The sequence below is a fragment of the Lampetra fluviatilis genome, chromosome 28 (genome assembly GCF_964198595.1).
Source record: "Lampetra fluviatilis chromosome 28, kcLamFluv1.1, whole genome shotgun sequence".
NCBI lineage: Eukaryota > Metazoa > Chordata > Hyperoartia > Petromyzontiformes > Petromyzontidae > Lampetra > Lampetra fluviatilis.
The window spans coordinates 8,282,599-8,306,072 of NC_136302.1; the positions used below are offsets into that span (position 1 = coordinate 8,282,599).

At 53.1% G+C, this 23,474-nt stretch overlaps 1 protein-coding gene across 1 annotated transcript in view; it reads right to left on the minus strand.

The window, feature by feature from the left end:
• The window catches only part of TMEM201 (transmembrane protein 201), a 120,558-nt gene that overhangs the window by 14,705 nt on the left and 82,379 nt on the right, over positions 1 to 23,474 (minus strand). Inside the window, exons 9-10 of the mRNA XM_078869617.1 lie at positions 4,207 to 4,278; positions 2,515 to 2,907 (exon numbers count right to left, since the gene is read on the minus strand). Of these exons, the coding sequence (XP_078725743.1) occupies positions 2,515 to 2,907; positions 4,207 to 4,278 (465 nt within the window). The remainder of the gene's footprint in view (positions 1 to 2,514; positions 2,908 to 4,206; positions 4,279 to 23,474) is intronic.

Genomic DNA, 23,474 nt, shown 5'->3' on the forward strand with positions numbered 1-23,474 from the left:
GCACGCAGGACACGCACGCAGGACACACAGGCAGTACACGCACGCAGTACACGCACGCAGTACACGCACGCAGTACACGCACGCAGGACACACACGCAGTACACACACGCAGTACACGCACGCAGGACACACAGGCAGTACACGCACGCAGTACACGCACGCAGTACACGCACGCAGGACACACAGGCAGTACAAGCACGCAGTACACGCATGCAGTACACGTACACAGTACACACACAAAACACACCACCACACGCTAATGTTGTCCCACGTCCGACCGCAAATCCGTATTCGAGTGATTTCAAGCCGCATGAAATAGCGAATTTTGGGCAGTAATAGTTTCGCCACATTCACAGCGCAAAATCGCACAAGCCTTACTTGAATTGTTAAATTAACACGATAAACCTGTACTGCTGCTTCCAATCAATATGTCCTTTTTAATTTAAGATATCTATATTCTTTGGGTCTTTCGATGAAGCCACGTAGATAGAAAAAAATAGAAAATACTTTTATTTTAGTATTTTATTTTATAATTTTTGTATTTATTTTTACAATTATTTTATATCTACGTGGCTTTACCCAAAGAATATGAATTCCTGCAGTCACGAAAGTTTTAAGTTAAGATATCTATTTGCTGATTCTCAAACTCATACATAAAATCACGAGAACTGTTTTTACTCTCACGAAGTGGAGATGGATATTTTGACGTTTCGGCCAAGTGGCCTTCTTCAGGCAATAGTAAAGCTTAGAGAGAGAGAGACGCACAAACACACAGAGGGAGAGAGAGAGAGAGAGACAGAGAGGGAGTCTAAAACAGTGCTGGGGAGTGATGTTGGCTAGTGTGTGATGTCAGATAACTCACGAGAGGGTGTAATGAGTCATGAGCGTTTGAAATTTCTTCGACCGCATTCCAAGCGTTAACCACGTCGACTGTCTGACCACACGTTCAACGTGCACTGTGTTATCACTTCTTATGACCGAGGCCTTTCGTGAAGAGTAGTCTTTTTCGCATCAACGAACTCACACCACCATCATCATCATCACCGTCAGATGCATCGCGTAGGTGACCAGTGTGTGTCCATGTTCCAGCTCACACCTGGTTTTAAATAACGAACTTCTTACCCCATCTTCTTGGTTCTTTCGGTAAAGTCACGTAGAAGGGAAATAATAAAATAATAAAAATAAAACATAATAAAATAAAATAATTCTCACGACGTTTCGGCCACAATGCGTTGTGGCCGAAACGTCGTGAGAATTATTTTATTATGTTTATTTTTATTATTTAAATAAAACAATTCTCACGATGTTTCGGCCACAATGCGTTGTGGCCGAAACGTCGTGAGAATGATTTTATTATGTTTTATTTTTATTATTTTATTATTTCCCTTCTACATGACTTTACCGAAAGAACCAAGAAGATGAATCCCTGCAGTCACGAAAGCTTTAAATCGAACTTCTTACCCCATGTTTCGGCTATGGCCAAAGTCACTCGGAATGCACCACATCTCGTCAGATCTCTCGGACGCTTCGCAGATTTTGACCCTGGATAGGTGTTTGGACCGGCGTCCACCACGCACAAACAGGGTTGTCATCGCGTTCCAGGACTCATTGTCAGCGGAGGGCAGTGCAGGAAATATCCGTTATTATACTGCACTACGCTCCTTGCCTTCACCAGCCTGCACTGACCAGCATTGTGAAGCATGGTCACCTCCCCCCTCCCCCCATACCCACCACCCCATACCCACCAACTCTTTCAATACATGTGGTCAGCGTGGAAGAGTAGGCCAAATGTCCATTAGAAGGGAGCTCTGTTAATTCCCTGTTAAACCAAAACACAGAGCATGCTTGCTCCTATATTTGACCGCTATACATTTCCACGTGATGATGAGCCACCTTCGTTGAGCGATCATTTGTGGCCAGGTCGCTTCTGAAAAAGAGCTCTGTAGCTCTGTGGGCCTTACCTGGTAAAATAAAAAATAGTTTATAAGTTTAGATGAGCGATGGAGCCCGGCTCAACGATGAGAGTTGATGATGAGAGAAAGTTTAGTTTAGTGTGCATCTAACTTTTATCTGGCGCCTCTCGCTCCCAGAATACTCGCAGCGCGCTTTTCGATTTGCGTGTGTTTACGTCACTGTTAAGATGTACAGCTTACACCATTGGAACCTCATTTGCCAGTAAAAAATATGAGTTGTGCGCCTTTTGGCGTCATCTGGTCCAAACCATGTGAGACTAGGCTCTAAGGAAAGCTGTCTCGGGTGTGGGCCAATCAACTTCAAAGACAGTGCATACATTATCAGAGTTATGTTTTTTTGTTTGCATTATGGCTGCAGGTATTGTGGTCTATGCAAACATGACTCCATGTAAAAAAAGGTGTCAGTTTTGTTGCCAGATAGAAGGGTAAAAAAACAATTATCATGTACAGCTTACTTGCGCCTCCACCTAAACCTTTCTGCCACCTCCCGCTCTCATACTTCAAGCGCACCGCATTCGTTTACGTCTGTGTATCTGCGTACCGCACGGCATGGAGGCCCGGCTCGGCGGCCCCGTCCTCCCGCCGCCGACGCTGCGGGGGGCGGAGGCCGCGTCCTGGCAACAGTCGCCGGGGGCGACCACGGAGCCGGGCGGCGTCGGCGGCGACGACGTCGATGACGACGAGGCGGTGGAGGCGCCGGCGGCGGTGCCGGTGGCGGCGCCGGCGGAGGATGACGAGGAGCCCAGGACGAGGCGAGCGGGGCTGATGAGCGGGCGCCGCGGGCGGAGCGGCGACGGCGAGAGGGGGCGGCACGGCGTGTACGGTGGCGGCGGGGGGGTCCGCGGCGCCGTCAGGAAGTCGGAGAAGAGCGAGCCGGACGTGGACAAGCACGACGGGGACACGGGGCGGCTCCAGGAGGCCACCGAGAGCGTGTCTGTGCGGCGCAGGCGGACACACGTGCACACGCAGACACACACAAAGACAAAGGTCCCCCCCGCCGTATAGCCTTAGCAGGCTGTTGGGGCAAGCGCTGTTAGCGAGCGCTTGATGAAGGCCGGCACAGCACGCCAGGGGGTGGTTGGCGAATACCACACCGGACCAACTTTGTCTCCCACGTGGCGATCTTTTTACACACCGCACCAGGTGCTCATTTGTGGCTGAGTCGACCTAGGGGAGGCCCAAGACCAGTTCAGATAATCGTCACTGGTGTCGACCGTGAGCGGGAATGGAACCCAGGTTGCCAGGTTCATCACGTTAACTGCTACTCCCCACTGCTCCACACACACACACACACACGTGTTCACATACACAAAAGTGCTCACACAAACACACGCACGCATGCCTTCAAAGAGTTATTCTCTATGGGACCCTTTTTTCCCCAGTATCAAGACGATGAAAAAGAAAGGGGCTTTACCCTTTCCGGCAAGAGATTTTCAAACACCAAATGGACACCCATCACAAGGCACTAAAGTCTGCACTAACCACACACGCTTGTGGTCAAACATTTTTGTACTCTTTGGTTTTTTCGGTAAAGTCACATAGGTAGAAAATTAAATTAAATAAAACAAAAAATAATATATCACGACGTTTCGATCGCAACATCTCGCTGGTTCAGCAGTTCCACTGCTGGATTATTCTTTCTGCCTGAGGACGACCGCTTGTGTTGCGATCTAAAAGACGTGATATATTACTATTTGTTTTATTTAATTTAATTTTCTACCTACGTGTCTTTACTGAAATAACCAAAGAGTATGGATTCCTGCAGTCACGAAAGCTTCAAAGGTAAAACATTTTGTCAGTTGCTTTATCGTTGGTTCATTGATTTAGTAGGTCAAGGAATTAATCAAATATTGCGTCTTTCATTCAGTTAGTCATTCGATCAGTTGGCCGATTAGTCATTCAGTCAATCAGCTGACCGGTCAGTCAGTCATAGTCAACATTTACGAAAGTACAAGTACTTAAACTCGTACGCGCGCGATCTACCGCACGTATCGCTCCCTTGGAGAATCGCCATTAATCCGTGAACCGTTCCTCCACAGGTGTACGCGCGGGAGCGGAATTTGCGATCGCCGCAACAAGTCGCGGTGATCGCCGCGCCGGGGCGGCCCTCCCGCGGAGAGACCCGCGCGGGGGCAATGCCGTTCACGGGGAAAGTGTGGCCAGCGGGTTCCGATCAACGCAATTCAAATGCTCGCAGCGGTGCACCGTCCCCTGCATCTTAGCATGTGGATACCTGAGAACGGGTTGGCCTTGTACAAGGGCGGAGAGGCGACGGGACGAGCGCTCTCCAGCAGGTAGCACGGCTCTGCACAAACACAAAGACAACCCCCGCCACGCGTAGGCTTTAGCAGGTTGTGGGGGCGAGTGCTGTTAGCGAGCACCTATTAAGGCCAGCACGGCGCGCGAGGAGCTGGTGTGGTAGATGCATCGTAGCATATTTAAATTTTCCAACGTTTGCTTTTTGGTGGAATAGGCAGAATCCTGATGGTAATATATCGTCCGCGCAGCAATCAGAAATAATCTTTGTGAATATCCAATTGCCTTTTGTGCGTTCGTGTGTGTCCGTGCTCGTGTGAATGAGACTGCATTTCGGTACGCGCGTGCGTGGGCGTGAACGCGCGCGCACGCACGCATCAGAGCAACCACACGCCCTGCGAGCCCATTACGCCCATCAAGTTTGGCAGTGCCTCGATCGAGTGAACAGCAGATGCGTAGGGTCACGCGCAAGTGGGGCTCCTCTGGCGATATTGACACGCGTGAGACTGTGCCGAGACTGCGGAACGTCGATCTGTCTCTCTCAGCTCCAGGAGGGGCCGGCTACTAACCAGGCAGACATCATCAACATCGTCGTCTTTAGATTTAAAGCTTTCGTGACTGTAGGGATTCATATTCTTGGTTCTTTTGGTAAAGTCACGTAGAAGGGAAATAATAAAATAATATAAATATAAAACAATAGCAAGAACATTTTCTTGCTGTGGATTTCACACCAGATGACGATTGCTTGTGTTGCAGTCGAAACGTCGTGAGAATTTTTATTTTTTCTTCTTCTTGGTTCTTTCGGTAAAGTCACGTAGAAGGGAAGTAATAAAATAATAAAAATAAAACAAAATAAAATAATTCTCACGACGTTTCGGCTACAACGCAAGCAGACGGCTGCTTGCGTTGTAGCCGAAACGTCGTGAGAATTATTTTATTTTGTTTTATTACTTCCCTTCTACGTGACTTTACCGAAAGAACCAAGAAGATGAATCCCTGCAGTCACGAAAGCTTTAAATCGAGAATTTGTATTGTTTTATATTTATATTATTTTATTATTTCCCTTCTACCTTTACCGAAAGAACCAAGAATATAACATCGCCATCGTCGTTTGCCACGGTGTATCCGCTGCTGGCCACATCATCATCACATGCCCAATACTGGATAAACCCAAAATTGTGGTGGCAGCACACGAGAAGATCTCGCATCATCAGATACACACCCAAAGACAAAGATCCCCAGTATAGCCTTAAGCAAGCCGTTGGGGCAAGTGGTGTTAGCGAGCACAGTACCGATGAAGGTCGGCATGGCGCACAAGGGCGTGGGTGGCCAGCACCACGCCCGTCCCGGCCGCCTTTGTCTCCCCAGTCACGAGGTCTACTACACACCGCGCCAGGTACTCATTTGAGGCTGTGTTGACCTAGTAGAGGCCCAGGAATGGTTCAGATAACTGCCACTGTTATTGTTCGAGAGTGGGAATCGAACTCGGGTCACCGGGTTTGTAGCACGGCGTGCTCACAACTGCCCCACTGCCCTACCCCAACATGCACACACAAGTGTACACTGCACACCGCATCGTGCGTGTGCGAGTACGCAAGTGAGTGAGCGTGTGTGTGTGTGCACGGGTTCGTGTAGGCAGTTGTGGAGAGAGTGGAGAGTTCCCATACGTCGGCAGTATGCTCATGACCGGCTCCGGTTTCACAGCAGAGGTCTCACACCAGTTCAGTCGAGCAGCATTATATTTTCATCAGTTGCGTAACGCTGTGTGCAAGCTACCTGGTCTGTCGCTCCGCACGAAGCTTCAAGTCTTCTCGGCCACGGTCATTCCCTCCCTTCTCTACGCTTGCGAAACATGGATCCCCCCAATGGAACATCTTCGCCGGTTTAGGCTGGCCTGGGGCTCCTCTGGCGATATGGGTTTAACCAGGCTGGATTGTGTGAGGAGGTTACAAATCCTTGAAAGATCTGGACAAAGTCCCATCGGTGAGCTCCTCCGGCAGGCAAGGCTGCGTTGGCTGGGTCATGTAGCCCGCATGCCCAGCCACCGCATGCCTAAACAGCTTTTGTTCGGCCGGATCGAGGGAGCTAAACGGGCGCGGCACGGGCTAGAGAAGAGATGGAGTGATGTGGTACAGGAGGATGTGGAGCTGAGTGGACTTGCCGATGACTGGTACCAGCGGTGTCAAGATCGGCCTCTGTGGGGGAGGCTCGTGAAGGACACTACTGGGCAGTTAGAGGCAGTTGCCCCTCCAACAACAACGGAGGGCAGAGGAGAGACGCTCACAACAATGAGCGGAGTGCCGGGCGGATAAAACACAGAAAGTTGGCACAGTAGGGGGCACAGGTGGTGCATCAGCCAGTCATCTCAGTCAGTCGACCCGTGGCACCTGGGTCTGCCCGGTGACCTCCTGCCAGCGGGCGTTCGACACTTCACGTGGCCTCAAGTGTTATGGTGACGTCACCGCGAATGGCGGTTATTGTTGTTGTTATTGCACGGGTTCGTATATGCGCGCCTATGTGCGTTAATTTGTCCGGGTAGATGTATGCATTTTGTGCATATATAAGTGTGTGGCCACACATGTGCGTACATGTGTGCATGCGTGTGTGATCCCACACACGAGTGCGTGCTTGCCCACACGTGTATCTGTGCATGCGTGCCCGCATGTGTGTGTTTGTGTGCGTGCATGCGTGTGCACCCCGCGCACGTGTGTGGGGCATTTGTGTGTCATCGGCCGTGAGACTCCAGGCATTCGCTTCCCTTAGCCGACACCTGGGCCTGACATACCTGTGCACGTTAACAAAGGCAGCGGGGATGAGCGGGGAGGAGAGATGACGGGGTGGGGGTGGGAGCACGGTGGGGCGGTGGGGGGAGTAGAGAACAGAGGGAAAAAAGGAAACACAAATGCACGTGCAAGGCCCTCGGCCCGCCGGTGTCAAGACAAAAAATGTTGCAAACGCAAAGCCGAGTCGTCCCCCCCCCCCACCTGCCAAAAGCCCCCCCCACCACCCCTAGCCTCTCTGCATCTCATGATGGCGGAGAGCCGAGCTGGCACCATGCAGGGCCTGGATTTGAATCCACGATATCGCCACCCGTCGTTAAACCGGCATGCACAAAGTGAGAAAAAAATGACACCAAAGTTAAATAATGCGCACGCATGGAACATGGTAATGCTTTGAAATGTACCGTTCTCCTCGGGAGAATTGGATCAACAGTTCGGGAGCTGATGGGTGGCTGTCACTGGAACATCCCGGACATCCGTGAAAAAAACATAAGTATCGCTCATTGGATTCTTTCAGCATAAATACATATTTTGATACGTTTGCATACGAGCACAGAGGAGTCACTTTGGCCCTGGTTTGTCTACAAGTTTTGAGCAAGAGCTTCCACCAATTTGGCCGGTTTTCAAGAGAGCGAGTTGTTGCATATCAACTTTACAATGCAGGTTCGTCCATCCTGCATTGCATCGTCTGCACAAGATGTATTGTGTCCCTCCATAACAGGCAGACAGAGCAAATGTATAAACTCTTTCAACTTTAGTTGGAATCCGTTTAGAAGCAACGCTATGCCGCCCATACACTATTTATTATTTTACCAGGTGAGGCCCACTGAGCTATACAGCTCTTTCTCAGAAGCGACTTGGCCACAAATGATAGCTCAACGAAGTGGCTTAATCTTGTGGGCATTTACAGCAAACCGGAGGGCCCGGAGAAAAATCCACGCGACCACGGGGAGAACACGCAAACCTCCAAATATACAACAGGCGTCAGAGTCGGCAACGAACCCACGACCTCCTGCATACCAAGCGAGGTAGTTAACATCTCGCCACCTCGCCCCACCGTCCCCCCAACCCCCTCCCCCCCCCCACCCCCCTGCCGCCTACTCCATGCCAGGGCTCTTCGGTGTCATCACGTCGCACTATGCAATGTCGAGCTGCCCCTCACTTCCTGCACACCTGCAGGTCTAGAGGCCACAAAGCGGTGCTGGGGAAGGGGGCCGTGGAGGTGGGCGGGGGGGATGTGGGCAAGGTCAATCCCCACACCACACCTAGCGTGGCCTTTCCCCAGCCGCTCACACCTGGGCCCAGCTGGAGAAACACGGCACCTCCACAGCGGATGAATCCGCCAGACTACGCGGGGAGGGGTGGGGTCGGGGGTTAACGACGGCGTCGATTCATCGAGCGACGACGATGACTGTTCCCCGCTTCGCGATCAGAATCGGAATATTTATTTATGCCGGAGGAATCCGATGAGCTATAAAGCTCTTTCCTTTCCACAGATGTCCAGTCGGGGGCACGGGGTCAGAACGAGAACGTCACGACGACGACGACAAACAATACGAAAACACGATACGCCGTCGCCACTGCCGCGGTCAAGCCGCGTTGCGATTTGTAGCCGCAGTAAGTAATCTGTTACAGCCACGGAACTCCCTCCCAGCCACTGGAGGCAGCCCACCTTCGCCGAGGCATGAAATGTTTTTTAATAAAAAGAACCGACCATCGAATTGGTGAATCGGCAAAAGGGTGAAAAAGTAAGACGGGAAAACACAAAAACTTTGCTCACTTTTTGAAGAGAAAAAAAAGCGGCCGACTGATGTTGACGTGATTAGTGCCCCTACGGTGTTTGTCGCTCAAAATCCGAGATCTCTCTGCTATAATCCCCCCCCCACCCACCCTCACTTTGTAGAGTGCGCGGGGAAGGAATAAGCGCACATACAACTGAAGCCAACCATACAGTGCGGCGTGGAGGAACGACACGGGATAGGATGTGGGGGGGGGGTATTGGGGGTGGGGGGGAGCAGGTTGAAGAGGCGGATGAATGCTGGGAGGAGGTGTAAAGGTGTACGGGCGATGGGGGCGTGCGGTGGGAGGGTGAGGGGCAGGGAGAAGCGGGGGGGGGGGTTGAAGGGAGGGCTGCGGATGGAAGAGAAGGTTGGGGGGCGGGGGAGCAAAAAGAAGAGAGGGAGAGAGAAGAAGGAAAAGAAGAAGGAATAGAAAAACAAAGTCGGCGACACAAGCTGACAAATATGCACCCAGAGAAAAGATTTCTACCTACAAGTGACCTGGAAACTATGCTAATCCCGCACGGCTGCGAGTGGTCACTGGCAACATCCTCGCCTCCAGCGCTCCGGGGGTGACCTTTGCCACCTGGCGTGGCGGCGTGCTGACGTATTGTGTTGCATTTCCAAGGCGATCGCGGCGCGTCCGGGCGTCCGTGCGTCCGTCCGTGCGTCCGTGCGTCCGTGCGTGCGGGCTTTACCGCTGCTCTCGTACTGGAGGCCGAACGGCGACATCGCGACGCAAAACTCGCCCCCCCCCCGCATCGTCTCTCTACCCCTGCACCTCCGATTAGCACGGTTGGCTCCGTACGGTGCGAAAGAAGTTCAACACACACAGAGCACTCTCTTCGCCACGTGGCGCTTGCCACTCCACCCCCACATTGTGCGCCGTCCTTAATAGGTGCTCGCTAACAGCACTTGCCCCACTCGGTACATACACTCACTCACCCACTGACGGTTGGCTCCGTATGGTGCGAAAGAAGTTCAAGGTACATGCCATACAGTCGTAGGGTTTTCCGAACGGCTCGTAGTGTTAGAGTTTGTGGGGGGGGGGGGGCAGAGCGGCTGACGAAAGCACCCCCACCCCCCCCCCCATTCCTTAACAAGCTGCAGTGTGGACATCTCTCATTGCCCCCGAGTCTACCCTCACACCTCCCCTCCCCTCCCATTCCCTTTTAGTTAAAACGTAACTTTAACGAACGCCGGCAACGACGCAAATGTTCACACGGACGGACGTACAACTGAGTTTCCGAGTCGATGTACTGGGGGGTGGGGTGGGCAAATTTGGGGGGGGAACCCAAAAAGGTAAGAAAAATAACCAGGAGAACCAGAAACGCGTGTCATGGCGAACCAACCGGAGCAACTGAACGACTTCAAAAAATAACCCAGCCACAATCACGGTTCTCGTGTACCTCTGCTACGCGCGTCCAGGCGTACGCATCCTTGAACCCTGTACGCACACACGCACGCGCGCGTGTACGTACACACGCATGTATGGTGCTGACCGTGAGCGGGGATTGAACTCGGGTTGCCGGCTTCGTAGCGCAATGCGCTAACTGCTGCACCACAGCATGGCGCGCATACACGCATACACGCACACAAAGAAAGACGAAGTTCCCCCGTATAGCCTTAACAGACTGCTGGGGCAAGTGCTGTTAGCGAGCACCTAAGAAGGGCGGCACGGCACACGAGGGGGCGGGTGGCCAGCACCACTCCCGACCGCCTCTATCTCCCTGGTGGCGATCATTAAACACCGCACCAGGTACTCATGTTAGGCTGCGTCGACCTAGGGGAGGCCCAGGACCAGTTCAGATAATCGTCACTGGTGTCGACCGTGAGCGAGAATCAAACCTGGGTCGCCGGCTTCGTAGCGTACCGCTCCCGACCACTCACACACGTACATACGCGTGTGCTCACTCACTAGCGTACTCACACTGGCATGGTGGGATATGAGATGTACACCTGTGCGTGCGTGCGTGTGTGAGTGAGTGTGCTGTTAATGGTAAAGGAACACCTGGCTGCAGGGTGCTGATCTGGCCACGGGCGCTGCCGCGAGGAGCGGTTCTGGGCGAGCCTTAAGTGGAGCGGCGGTGATGTCACAACAACGCAGGTTAATGCGCCAAAAGACTCAATAAGGAATTGGCCAAATTACCCCAAGCAAGGCCCTCCTGAAAAAACAAGTCTCCAGATTCCGTGGAGGCTTTCCTGGCGAAATAACGTATCATCACTGTTATTGTTCATAGGGATTCACAGCCTTGGTCAATCCACTGCTGGCTGATTTGATATCCTGCCCCAAGCCGTGTCAGCCTTGGGGCTGTTTGTTCATACTTCACCACGTTGGTCAACGCACGCTGGTAAAGGGGGTGGCCCAGGACCAATTCAGAAGTCAAGAGGCCGCTGACGGCGAGACACAGAGAGACAGACATGGGACAGAGACATGGAGACAGTCACCGCTCCATCAATTGACAGTGCTACCGCGCAGCCCACCTGCCCCCCTCCCTCCGGGCTAAACATTCTGGAGGGGTCAGAGGGCCGCACATCTGATCGGGCCTAAGTTTGGGCTCCACCACTGGGCCCCGACACCGAGACACGGGGCGCGGCACGAAGTCACACCACGCGCTCGTCTGCGCGCCTCTTGCGCGCAGAGTGCAAGTGGCGCGCACGTCCACCCTGACTTCTTGCATCCTCGCTGCACACGCGTGCAAACATACAGACGCCGAGACAAAGGTCCTCTCCCCCCGGATGACCTCATGGGCTGTCGAGTGCTCTTATTGAGCGCCGACGAAGACCAGCACGGCGCAAGAGGGGATTGGTTTGGCCAGGACAACACCCAGCCACCTTTGTCTTCCCACCCCCCCATACCCCAGTGCTGACGTTTCCACGCAGTCGATCGAGCAGAGGCCCAGGATGGTAACCGGTTTAGTTACCCACCACTGATGTTAGACGTGACCGGGAATCGAGCTCGAGCCAGCAGGTTCGCAGCGCAGTGTGTGGGGAGCCAGTGCTCCTCACACCACACACACACACACACTCACGCACGCACGCACACACACACTCACGCACGCACACACACACACACGCACTCGCGCACACACACACTTACACACACACACTAACACATACACACACACGCACTCGCGCACGCACACACTCGCGCACGCACACACACGCGCACGCACACACTCGCGCACGCACTCACACACGCGCACACTCACGCGCACACTCACGCACGCACACACTCACTCGCGCACACACACACTCACGCACACACGCGCACACACACACGCACACACACGCACACACACACACTCACGCAATGCAGGCACGTGTATGTGTGTGTGCGCGTGGGCCCAGGGGGAGGTGGCAACAGGTGTGGGTGGCTTGTGTACACCTTGCGACGCCTCTGACAGAGAGGGTACAGGCCCTGCCTAGTTGAGGCCGGGTTGCCGTGGCGAGGGGGGTAGGGGGGGTGGGTGCTGGTGAACTCGCAGGGGGTTGGGTGGTGGTGGTGGAGTGGGATGGGATTGTTGTGGGTTAGAATGCCGCGGCGATTCTCAGCTGTGTTCCCACACCCCCCGGCCGCGCCTTTAGTGGCTTCTCTCTAACAGATCTCGTGCAGCTGGAGAGGCGCAGAACCAACTGATTCCTGCTGTGTGTGTGCGTGTGTGTGTGTGCGTGTGTGCGTGTGTGCGTGTGTGCGCGTGTGTGTGTACGTGCGTGTGTGCGCGTGTGTGTGTACGTGCGTGTGTGTACGTGCGTGTGTACGTGCGTGTGTGTACGTGCGTGTGCGTGTACGTGTGTGTGTGCGTGCGTACGTGTGTGTGTGCGCGCGTGTGTGCGCGTGCGTGTGTGTGCGTGCGCATGCAGGCATGTGTGTGTTCGGGTGTCAGTGGGTGTGTGTGTGCGTGTGCACACGTATGTGCAGTGTAGTGTGGAGCGGCAGTGCAATGGTTAGAACCCGGCGACCCGAGTTCGATTCCCGCCCGCGGCTAACACCAATGACGATTATATGAACAGGTCATGGGCCTCCCCTAGGTCGACTCAGCCTCAAATGAGCACCTGGTATTGTGTGAAAATCGCCACTGGGGAAACAAAGGTGGCCGGGCGTGGTGTTAGCCACCCACCCCCTCCTGTGTCGTGCCGGCCTTCATAGGTGCTCGCTAACAGCACTTGCCCCAACAGTCTGTTCAGGCTAGTCGGGGGATCTCTGTCTTTGTGTGTGTGTAAGCAGGGCATCAATGTGTGAGCGTGTATGGTTGTAAAGTCTGCACGCGTTTTTCGTGGAAGTGGCAATGTACTTTCGCAAAGTTTTTCTCTTAAAAACTGGATACTCCCCACAAACAGTGCCAATGCACACTGCGTATGAATTAAAACGGTGAATGTGCGGCCTCCTGTAATTGGTCCGGGTGCTAGAGCTCCAGCTGGGACGGAGGTTGGCGTGTGTGTGTCAGGGTTAAACCGGCATTTGAATCTGGGGTCAATCTCAACACGAGGGCTCGCGGCATTAAGTAACAGCAATGGCAGCGCGCGTTGTGTGACCAGGAAAGCCTCAACGAATCTAGACACTGCAAATGTTGACGATTTGGCCCGTTCATTTGTTCTACTCGGTGCTTCGCAAGCGTGAGGAAGCCGAGGTGTCCGAATAAAACACGCGCAAATCCAAAGCGTAAAGCTGAAAGGTCCCAACAGGTATTGAAGTGGGCGTTGCTTCCACTAGTGGCTGCCGAGGTCAACAGAGAACGCATTACGCACAGCGTGCACAAAAAATCGCGCGCGATTTAGCGCACGTGTCATGAGCATCGCGGTCGGATCAATAAAGCGCTGATAATCATTTTGGGGGTTGGGCAGGGTGGTGGCGCAGCGGAAACAACTCGTGTCCACTCGGGCAACTCTACCTGCATCTTCTCCCCCCTGCACGGGTTTTCTCCAGGCCTTCCGCTTTCCTCCCATAGCTAACAACACACACGCACACACGTCATCGGCGTTGTATGTGTGTACGTTGAACTTCTTTCGCACCGTACCGTAGCCAGCCGTAGCCAATCGAAGGTGCGGGGCGAGGACAACAAACAAAGGAGTCCTCGGACTCGGCGTCGCTTTGCTGGGTACATGACGAGGGAATGAGTACGAACGAATCGGCGAATCACCGCAACGCTCGCGCGTCCCTCTGCACAAGCACTCAAGGCGAGACACCAATGGCTCGTGACGCTGTGAGGCTCGTCACGCTACGATGAACATTACTAAGACTGCAAGACAACAAGGTGAGGGAGGGGCGGTAAAATAATGCCCTCTTGTACTTTTCAGTGATTCATACAATCACACTTGAATCGACTTGAATTCATTTTGATGCAGGCGCAGATACGGTGTAACGCAGACTTCCTGCAGCTGCACTGCCACCCAATGCTGAACCACTTGACTGTAAAGCGATCCGGGCGAGGGAGATGACAGAGAACGATGAGACAGACGCGGGGAGAGAAAGAGAGGGAGAAACATGCGAGAGAGAGGGGGGGGGGAGACGCGGGAGAGGGAGGGACGTCAGAGCACGAAAGGGTGGCTCCAGTAGAGATGAGAGAGAGAGATGAGAGGGAGGGAGGGAGGGAGAGAGAGAGAGAGAGGCGAAAATACGCGAATGCCGCAAACCGTCACACCTGCACGAGATTCCAAACCTGTCCAGTTCAATGGTAAAGGAGGAAGAGAAAACACACAGGCCTTGGTATAGTCCACAGGTCAGGTCAACCCCAGGCCAAAGCCTTTTGTCTCTTCAAATATGTGGCCACTCAGAGACCTCAAAGTGTCAGAGGATAACCGCGGAAAAAACTTTGCGGCGACGAAGGAGCTCGCGTCGTTCCACGTACGGCCGCCGTTTTACTTCTCCCACCGCGTCCGCGGCACGGAGGTTTGTGCGAACACGCGAACGAAAATTGGAAGTTTACAAAGAATGTCGTATTGCGGCATTCGCGTTGTTTTTTTTTCTGCTGCTCGAGAGGTCACGGGTTCTGGCAGAAATTTATTTTGGGACGCTGAAACGTGCATAACAGACGCTGCTGTCATGTAAATTTGGGTAAAAAAATGGACAAAGGTGCAGCCCTGAAAACGATTACTCGCGCCACGGACGGAGGAAGGGCCTCCGCGAGGGAACTCTAGAGTTGTACGTTTACTTGTTACACGGACGATCCCGTGGGAACCAGTTGTCCAGCCATTTTACACGGGAGGCCCGCGGTGCGCGAGCACGGCGGCAACAAAACTGAGACGACAAAAACAACAACAACATCATCGTCGTCGTCGTCGTCGACATCGTCGTCGCACAAAGCGATGGGGCAAAACGAGGTGTTCAAGGTCGTAAACGAACCACACGCAAATGCAAAAAAGAAGCAAGTGTACATGTACAGTAAAACCTTGGATTGCGAGTGTTTTGCAAGACGAGCAAACATTTTAAATAAATATTAATTTGATAAACGAGCGAGGTCTTGCAATACGAGTAGTACGTGTATACGCTTTGTGTGCCGAGCGTCACGTGATCACAACCGATATACGAGTGCTCTGATATACGAGTGCTTTGGATTACAAACACGTTTCCGGAACGAATTATGCTCGCAATCCAAGGTTTTACTGTAATACGAAAGCTAGAGGTGGCAGAAAAAGTGAGGTACGGGTGCACATGAGCTGCGCGTTTCAGGTCTATCAGTGAGGTAAACAACACACTGCGCAAATCGGCAAAGGACGGTGCGAGCCTGTGGCAGCAAGAGGCACCAGAAAAGAAACGTGAGGTACAGGTGCAAGTATGCTGTTTTGGTTTACAAGGGAAGAGAGAGCTCCCCTCGAGAGGACATTTGGCCTACTCTTCCACGCTGATGAGACGTATTGAAAGAGGTGTGGCGGGACACTGAGGTTGTGTATAATTCGGGGGGGGAGGGGCGCGGAGGATAAGGGAAAGTAAAAATGGCGGTACAGAGACAGAAGTGGTCTCTCCTCTGAGAAAGAACGACGACATGTACGCCGGCGTTTGTTGTTGTCGACGCTCTCTTACGTAAACTGGCATCGACTTCCCGAGCGCCGGCAAATCTCGCTCGGTCGAGTCTGCGGCGGCGTCAGACGAAGAGAGAAACGCGCGAGCAGCAGCAGCAGGCGGCGTCGCGAGAGAAAAGAAAACGCGCAAACGCCTTTCTTGGTTTGGAAACGAAAATAAAAAACAAAGCCGAACGTCGAGAGTGCTCGTCGAATGAGAACGTTAGACTGCAACTTAGCGCGGAGAAGAACAAAACAATAAATAAACAGGCTATGACGGTACCTGTTACGCACGGTGGCCAGCCATCAAAAAAGCACCGATCACTCCGGAATTTTTAACACATTATCTGATGATCCTCTGGACAATCTTCGAACAAAAAAGAGCTGCATAGCTCATCGGATTCCTCCAGTACGAATGACTATCCTGATTTTGATCCTGCGGCTGCGGTGGCAGCGGTGCACAAGCGTAATTATCAACAACCAATGAGAACGCAAATCTTGTCGGTGCAATGAAAAAGGGTCATCACCTGAAACGTCGCCTATTATAAATGTCACCGACGAACGTGCCGAGTTTTTTTTTGTTTCGTCAACTGCACTGCGACGGAACTCGTTGGGCCTACACTTTGCGATTTTATTTAAGCGACATGCGGGGCGGGGCGGGGCGGGGCGGGGGATTTGTCGCATTTGCCTGAGCGCGCGTTGGTATTCTCCGCGTCCATTCATTCCCCCCTTTGTATCTCTCTCTCTCTCTCTGTCCGTCCGTCGCCGCCGCCGCCGCCGCTGCAACTTTGCTGCCGCGGCAAAATACCAAGCGCCGATGTCATGTTTGGCGAGCCGTGGTTTTTTGGAAACGGGTTGGAACTTGGATTTTGGCGTACTGTACATTTTTCCGACCTGCCCCCCCCCCCACCTCCTCCTCGTGTGTCTCCGGACGAGTCGCTTTGGCCCAATCAATTGTCGGCTCAGCCCGAGCGCGGCGGTACCCAGATCCATCAACGAGACGGCGCCCGCGTTACTAATGGCAGCCAAAACGCGGGATCGGTCGCTGGAGGGGTTCGGCGGTTGTGGTGGTGGTGGTAGGGATTGTGGTGGCTGGCAATGGTGGTGGCCGGGGGTGGTGGTGGGGGTGGTGGGGATGGTGGTGGTGAGGATGGTGGTGGCTGGCATGGTGGTGGCCGGGGGTGGTGGTGGAGGTGGTGGTGGTGGAGATGGTGGTGGTGGGGATGGTGGTGGTGGGGATTGTGGTGGTTGGCATGGTGGTGGTCGGAGGTTGTGGTGGTGGTGGGGATGGTGGTGGCGCGGATGGTGGTGGTCAGGGGTTGTGGTGGTGGTAGTGGTGGGGCTGGTGGGAATGGTTGCAAAGTTGGTGGTGGGGGTAGTGGTAGTATTGGGGTGTTCAGGGTTGTTGTGGTGGTTGTGATGATGGTGGCGACGGTGGCGATGGTAGGGGTGGTATGGTGGTTGGTGGTCGAGGGTTGTGGTGACGCTGGTGGGTATGGTTGCGGTGGTGGTGATGTTCTTTTTACGGTTGGTGAGCACATGTCCAGAGGCCAAAAACGCCAAGTGGCCAGTAACACAACAGCACTATACTCGATAAGAGATAAAGAGTGAACACGTCTTGAATTGAGCAACGTTTTAAGAACTTTGGTAAAAGACAGACGATGGGAGGGAATTCCAAAATCACACAGCCTCAAAGTGCACCTAGCCTAGCACAAGTGCCGTGGTGACGTCAACTTTCCCAGGATCATCCTCTTGTTGTGGCAGCTGTCCTGGGAAAGCTCTTCCCGGGACATAAACCATCCCCAGGGGGTTTTATCAGTTACATGACTCAAGACACTGCATTAAGATGGAGATCTCACTTCTTCCGGTATTGTGAGATATATCATTAAAATTGTTTGTGCCTTAGAGGTGACAACCGTAGAAAAAAGACACTCACTCACTCACACATACACACACGCTCACACACAAGAGCGTACGTGCAGTGCTTGAGATTTGCTATCTCTGGGCAAGAACGCTCTGCTCACCCTTTCGCAGTCGAGTTCACGTTTCTGTGTAAAACGGCGGCCGTACGCGGAATGACGCGAGCTCCTTCATCGCCGCAAAGTTTTTTCCGCTGTTATCCTCTGACACTTTGAGGTCTCTGAGTGGCCACATATTTGAAGAGACAAAAGGCTTTGGCCTGGGGTTGACCTGACCTGTGGACTATACCAAGGCCTGTGTGTTTTCTCTTCCTCCTTACCATTGAACTGGATAGGTTTGGAATCATGCAAACTCACACGGGGCAAGCCGTCGAGAAACACAGCACTCGCCCATATACGTGAACCAGTCGACAGACAACAGATGCAAATGTTTCTAGCAAGTGAATATCACTAAGCCTACATGACCAAATCGCCCAGAGTGCGTGGCCGATCCCATCAGATCTCGGAAGCCAAGCAGGTTTGGCCTGGATAGTGCTTGCGGACGGGTGACCACCACACGCAGATCAAGTGTTAGGGGTTGCCGTGGGCCTACGTTGTCATCAGAGGGCAGTGTGGCAAAGTTCGTTGTTGTACTGGACTACGATCCGGCGTCTTTTGCCCCCTACCTGCACCAACCGGCGCTGGCCAGCGGGGTTGACACGTAACCAATTGACCCCTGTGGTGGCCTGCTACCGGTTGCGGTGAGGCCCTCCATCCTGCAGTGGAATAACCAAGAGGGCTGCTGCCAAACGTACGCGGTCAATTCTAGATTCGCCGCGACCTTTCCCCCCCATTTGCAAATTTTTCGTTACGAAAAAAATACCCCACGCCGATGAAACGTCACCGAACGTACGAATTTCGACACTAGGCAGGTGTGCTTGGCCGTGGCTGGGCTAGTTGAGTGAGCCGGTTGAGGGGGGGGGGGGGATAGCCCCCCCCTTGCTCCCACCCCCCTCCCCAACACCGACACGCTTGCGTGTACTCGCTCGGAGCCGTGGCGCAGCGAGCATTTCTTCACGCAGCACGGTAAATCCGGAATGCTCCGATCAGACTGGTTCTCTCCCTACCGAGCAGGCCTGTGCACACACGCGCGCCCGCCCGCCCGCGCCCGCCCGCTCTGCCCTCCCCTGCCCACAATGCACCCGCCACTACGCGCGTGCGCAAAAGCGTGCACGCGCACGCACGCGGACACACACGTGCAAGCAAGTGCACGCACAGGGGACGAAATATCCTGAAGCCTCCAACCCTCTCCAGAGGACAGCTGGGCCCGGCTTTTGCCTCAGCTGCCTGCGTTTAATTCTTTTTAAAATAAAAAAAGTATGTTTATTTCATAGTTTTCTTTTTGCCCTCCCTGTGTATTTTTTTCTCCCTCCGACTGTCTTTCTCTCTCTCTCTCACACTTTAGTTTTTTCCATTGCGTGATTTTTTTTGGGGGGGGGGGAGATTTTAACCTTTTCACCTTGAAGGACCCCAACATATTTCAAGTTGGATTATCTATGGAATTTTTTTTTATTAAGCAGTACAGTATAAATATACTATAGAAATGTTTCTCCAACAAGATGACTGCATGTGCACCTCACTGCTGGCTTTGCAGCAGCAGCCGTAGTGTTACCAATTTGTATTGCGAGCAAATCGAAGGATTTTCACCAAATCCCCGGGAACGATTCCATTCAAGAATCAATTCTATTTTTTGTTGTTTTTACCACTGAGGTCCATACGGCGCATCTAGTCGCTGCGGGGTTTACGTGAACCGATTAACGTAACAGCAGATGCACAAATCGAAGAGAACCGATTCTCACGTATCATTAAGCGTGACAATTTGTGTCGATCAATGGAATCGCTGAATCGTTGCATGCAAATTAAGCAAAGTCCAAAGGTTAAGGTGCAGCCCTGCAAGTTCTTGATCAAGCCACTGCTGGCAGAAGGGGCCTCCACGACTATAGAGGGGGGAGCTCTCGAGAGCCCTCCCTAGGGGGCAGAGGTCGCAACCGGGTACCCGATACCCGTACCCTACCCGATACCCGGCCGGATACGGGTACCCGTTTGCGACCCTGGTGCGGCCGGGTACGGGTACGGGTAGGCCGTGAGTCACTGGTGAGTCACTGTTTGTCACTCATTTCCCAACGTCTCGTCTCTTCTCACAATTCAAGTTCCTAGAATCAACCCACCCGCGCCTGCAACATGGCTTCATCCCAGAGGTCGCAATCAGGTACCCGATACCCGTACCCTACCCGTACCCGGCTCGGGTATGTTTGCGACCCTGGTGCGGCCAGGTACAGGTACGGGTAAGGAATCAAAACCCGTTTGCGACCTCTGCTAGGGGGTATTTGGCCTACCCTTCCACGCCGGCCATACGTCTCGGTGAAAGCGGGAGTTACCCACACTTCACCCCACCGCACGCGGGCCTGCTGGGTGGACAGAGGCAGTGGGAGGTGCTAAACGAAGGAACTTGCACCATTGTTGCAACTGCCGCGGGATTTGAAGTACGTTGGGGCCCTGGACGCAGCTCCGCACGAGCACCGCTCTGGAGCCTTGAAACCGACGGAGGCTCGGTGAAGGAATGGCTACGTGAGCCAAGGTTATTGAACTTATTCATATTTTATACTGATCAGGTTTAGGCCCACAGAGCGATACGCCTCTTGTTTCAGAAGCGAACTGGCTATCGCAAACGGTGGCTCAGCGAAGTGGCTCATCATGTGGAAATGTATAGCAGCCAAATACTCTTAAAACGCACGTTGATTCTACATGTGGAGGGGAAAAAAAACTGGGAGGGCCCGGAGAGAAATTCACACGACCCCAGGGAGAACGTGCAAACTCAAAATGTACAGGCATCGTCAGGGTCTGGAACGAACCCACGACGACCTCCTGTACACCAGGCGAGGTAGTTAACATCTCGCCACCACAACGCCCCTTGCAAACAGCCCCCCCCCACTCCTGCGAAAACGCCCTCCGCGTCGTTCTCCTCCGGATGACCCGTGACATCGTCTCGGCTATTTCTTCCAAAATGCCAGCAGCCCGTATGACAACGGCCAATGAAAAATTAGCAAAAAGGAATCTGTCGATTTGCATACTGGGTAAACCAGCCGGCCAACTTCCAGAGATTTAATACAGCGGCGTGGTGAGAGAAGTGTCTTTGCAAGAGGCGCAGACAAGAGCAAAGTCAAACGTCCCTTTATGCTCCTCTGTTCAGAGTGAATGTGCAATCCTTCACGATATCAGATTTGCCAATGCGTGCCAAATACGCCCTAGAGCAAGGATTCATCTTGGCAAACGGTAAAAAAAACTATAAAAAAGGGTAAACTCGTGCGAGATGTTTTGTTTTGTTGACGAGTTAATTGGTACATTTTTGTTTCCCTAAAGGCCACGATACACTCATGTCATTTGCGGGGTTAATGTTTCTGGAAATTGTCTCTGGCAACGCGTTTACTTCCGTGTGCCGGTGGTGGGTGGATTGTCACAACGCAAGTGGTGGTCGCTTGGGGAAGACGTTCATCCAGCAGTGGATTTCACCACCACCGATGATGATAATGATGTAAAATGCATTGACTGTGTCAACACGGTTCGGCAATGACACAGAGAGACCAGAGTTCTGACAAGCAGCGTGTCTGATGAACAATGATTGGCCCACAGACTTGTGTGCTCGTGTGTGACCTCTGTCGGTGATCTGATTGGAGAGCTGACCATACTTCACCACGCTCGAAGGTGCGGCTTGCCGAATCAGATGCTAGGGGACACCTGGACCGGTTCAGATATCGCTCTCCACTGATATTGGCCGTGGCCCGGGAATCAAACTCAGGCCTCCAGGTTCATAGCACGGTGAGATAAGTATGACGAGCCAATTCTACCTACGGAATAACAAAGAACAATGCAAAGTTGCGAATGCGATTAAGTAATATCGAGAAGCATTACATTGTTTGTCCGTCCGTCTGTAGTCTTGCAGGACGAAATGCAAATTACGGGGGGGGGGAAAAAAAAACATTTAAAAAAATTACAATTTGGAGTTCAATTCCCTCTTTCGTCAATGCAACCCAGCCCTGGGCAGCTCAGCGGCAGAGCGAGTTTGAAAAAAATTCTGGTTGAGGGTTGACTCAGCCAATCATCCTTCCGTGGGGGCCATTAAAATATAATCACCACTTTGTGAGGAAGTAAACAGTTTCTGTCCTCTGGATATAAGACTCGCCCGACCACGGGAAAAACGTGGAATTTCCCAATTCCACCCCATGCCCAGGTCTGTAAACGGGAGATTCAGCGTCGCCTTTCGTGCCCATTCATTCGAGCAGCAAATCACTTTGGACTTTTTATTTTTAATCATCTAGATGGGCAAAGTTAAATAAACCAAACGAGAATGTGGGCTTGTGGGGCTTGCAAAGAGGGGGGAGGGGATTTGTGGAGGAGGAGATTTGGGGAGGGGGAGTTGGGGGGGGGGGAGTGGGGGGGGGAGTGGGGGGGGGAATGAGGGGAGGGAATTTGGGGGGAGTGGGGGGGGAGTGGGGGGGAGTTGGGGGGAGGGGATTCGGGGGGGGATGGGGGAGGGAGTTGGGGGGGATTGGGAGGCAGAGTGGGTGGGGGGATTTGAGGTGGGTAGTGTTGGGGGGCGAGTTGGGGGGGGGGTGGGAAGGGGTAGTGGGGGGGTAGTGGGGGGGGGACTGCCTTGGCTCGCGGCTCTGCGCTCATGCCCTGCCGCCCTCTCCCACTGGGAGAGGATTTAACGAGTGCTACGAGATCCCGGTTAGAGCGGGAGGTGTGGGGGGGGGGTGATCTCCCCTTTGCTTAAGTGCTCGGCTGTGAAAATCACATCCATCCAACGCTGAGAGATACCAAACACACACACAGAAGGAAAAAAACACTCTCTATATTACATTCATCGTCGTCAGCAGTGGTCGATCCACTGCTGGATAAAATGTCCCCCCCTCCCAGCCATCTCTCATGATTCGCGTCATCATCTGTAACTTATTAATTGGGCGAAAACAACTAAACATATAGAGGACAGCAGAGCTTAGGAGGGGGATTGGGGTGGGCAATGTGGTGCCGGCTCACCACGTGGCTTGCTGCCTACCTTTCCCCCCTTGCCTGTGGTTCTTCCATGCACCTCTGGCTCTCCACGGCGGCTAGGAAATGTTAACTACCTCACCCGGTACAAAGCAGGTCGCGGGTTCGATCCTGACCTTGACGCCCTTTGTATATTTGGAGTTTCTGTGTGTCTCTCTCTCCCCGTGGTCGCGTAGATTTTGCTCCGGGTCCTCCGGCTTTTCCCGACACATTTAGAGTCAACATCACGCGTTCAGAGTATTAGGCTGCTATTAAGCCGCCTCGTTGGGTTATCATTTGTGGCCGGGTCGCTTTTGAAACAGAGCTCAGTGGGCCTCACCTGGTAAAAGAGTAGTAGGAGTAGCCTCTGAGTCATTCTCTCTCTCTCTTCACGAGCAATGAGCGAATGCCGTGTGGCGGCGTGGCGATACAAGGTGACGTTGTTATTGTTATTATTAAATGTAGCCGCGCAGTAGCAACAGCAGCAGTAGCAGCAGCAGCAGCTCACAACACGTGTGTTATGCACGGTGGTCAGTCATCCCGAGCACCGTCCCAGGCGGGGCTCTCGGCTCTCCTTAGTTTGTGAGGTCGGGTGAGATCGGGCCAATTCCGGGTGATCTGGTCATAGGATCGTTGGATTGCAGGACTCGGTCAACCGTCAGATTATTTACTCGTCAGTCCATGGGCAGCCTGACGCATTAA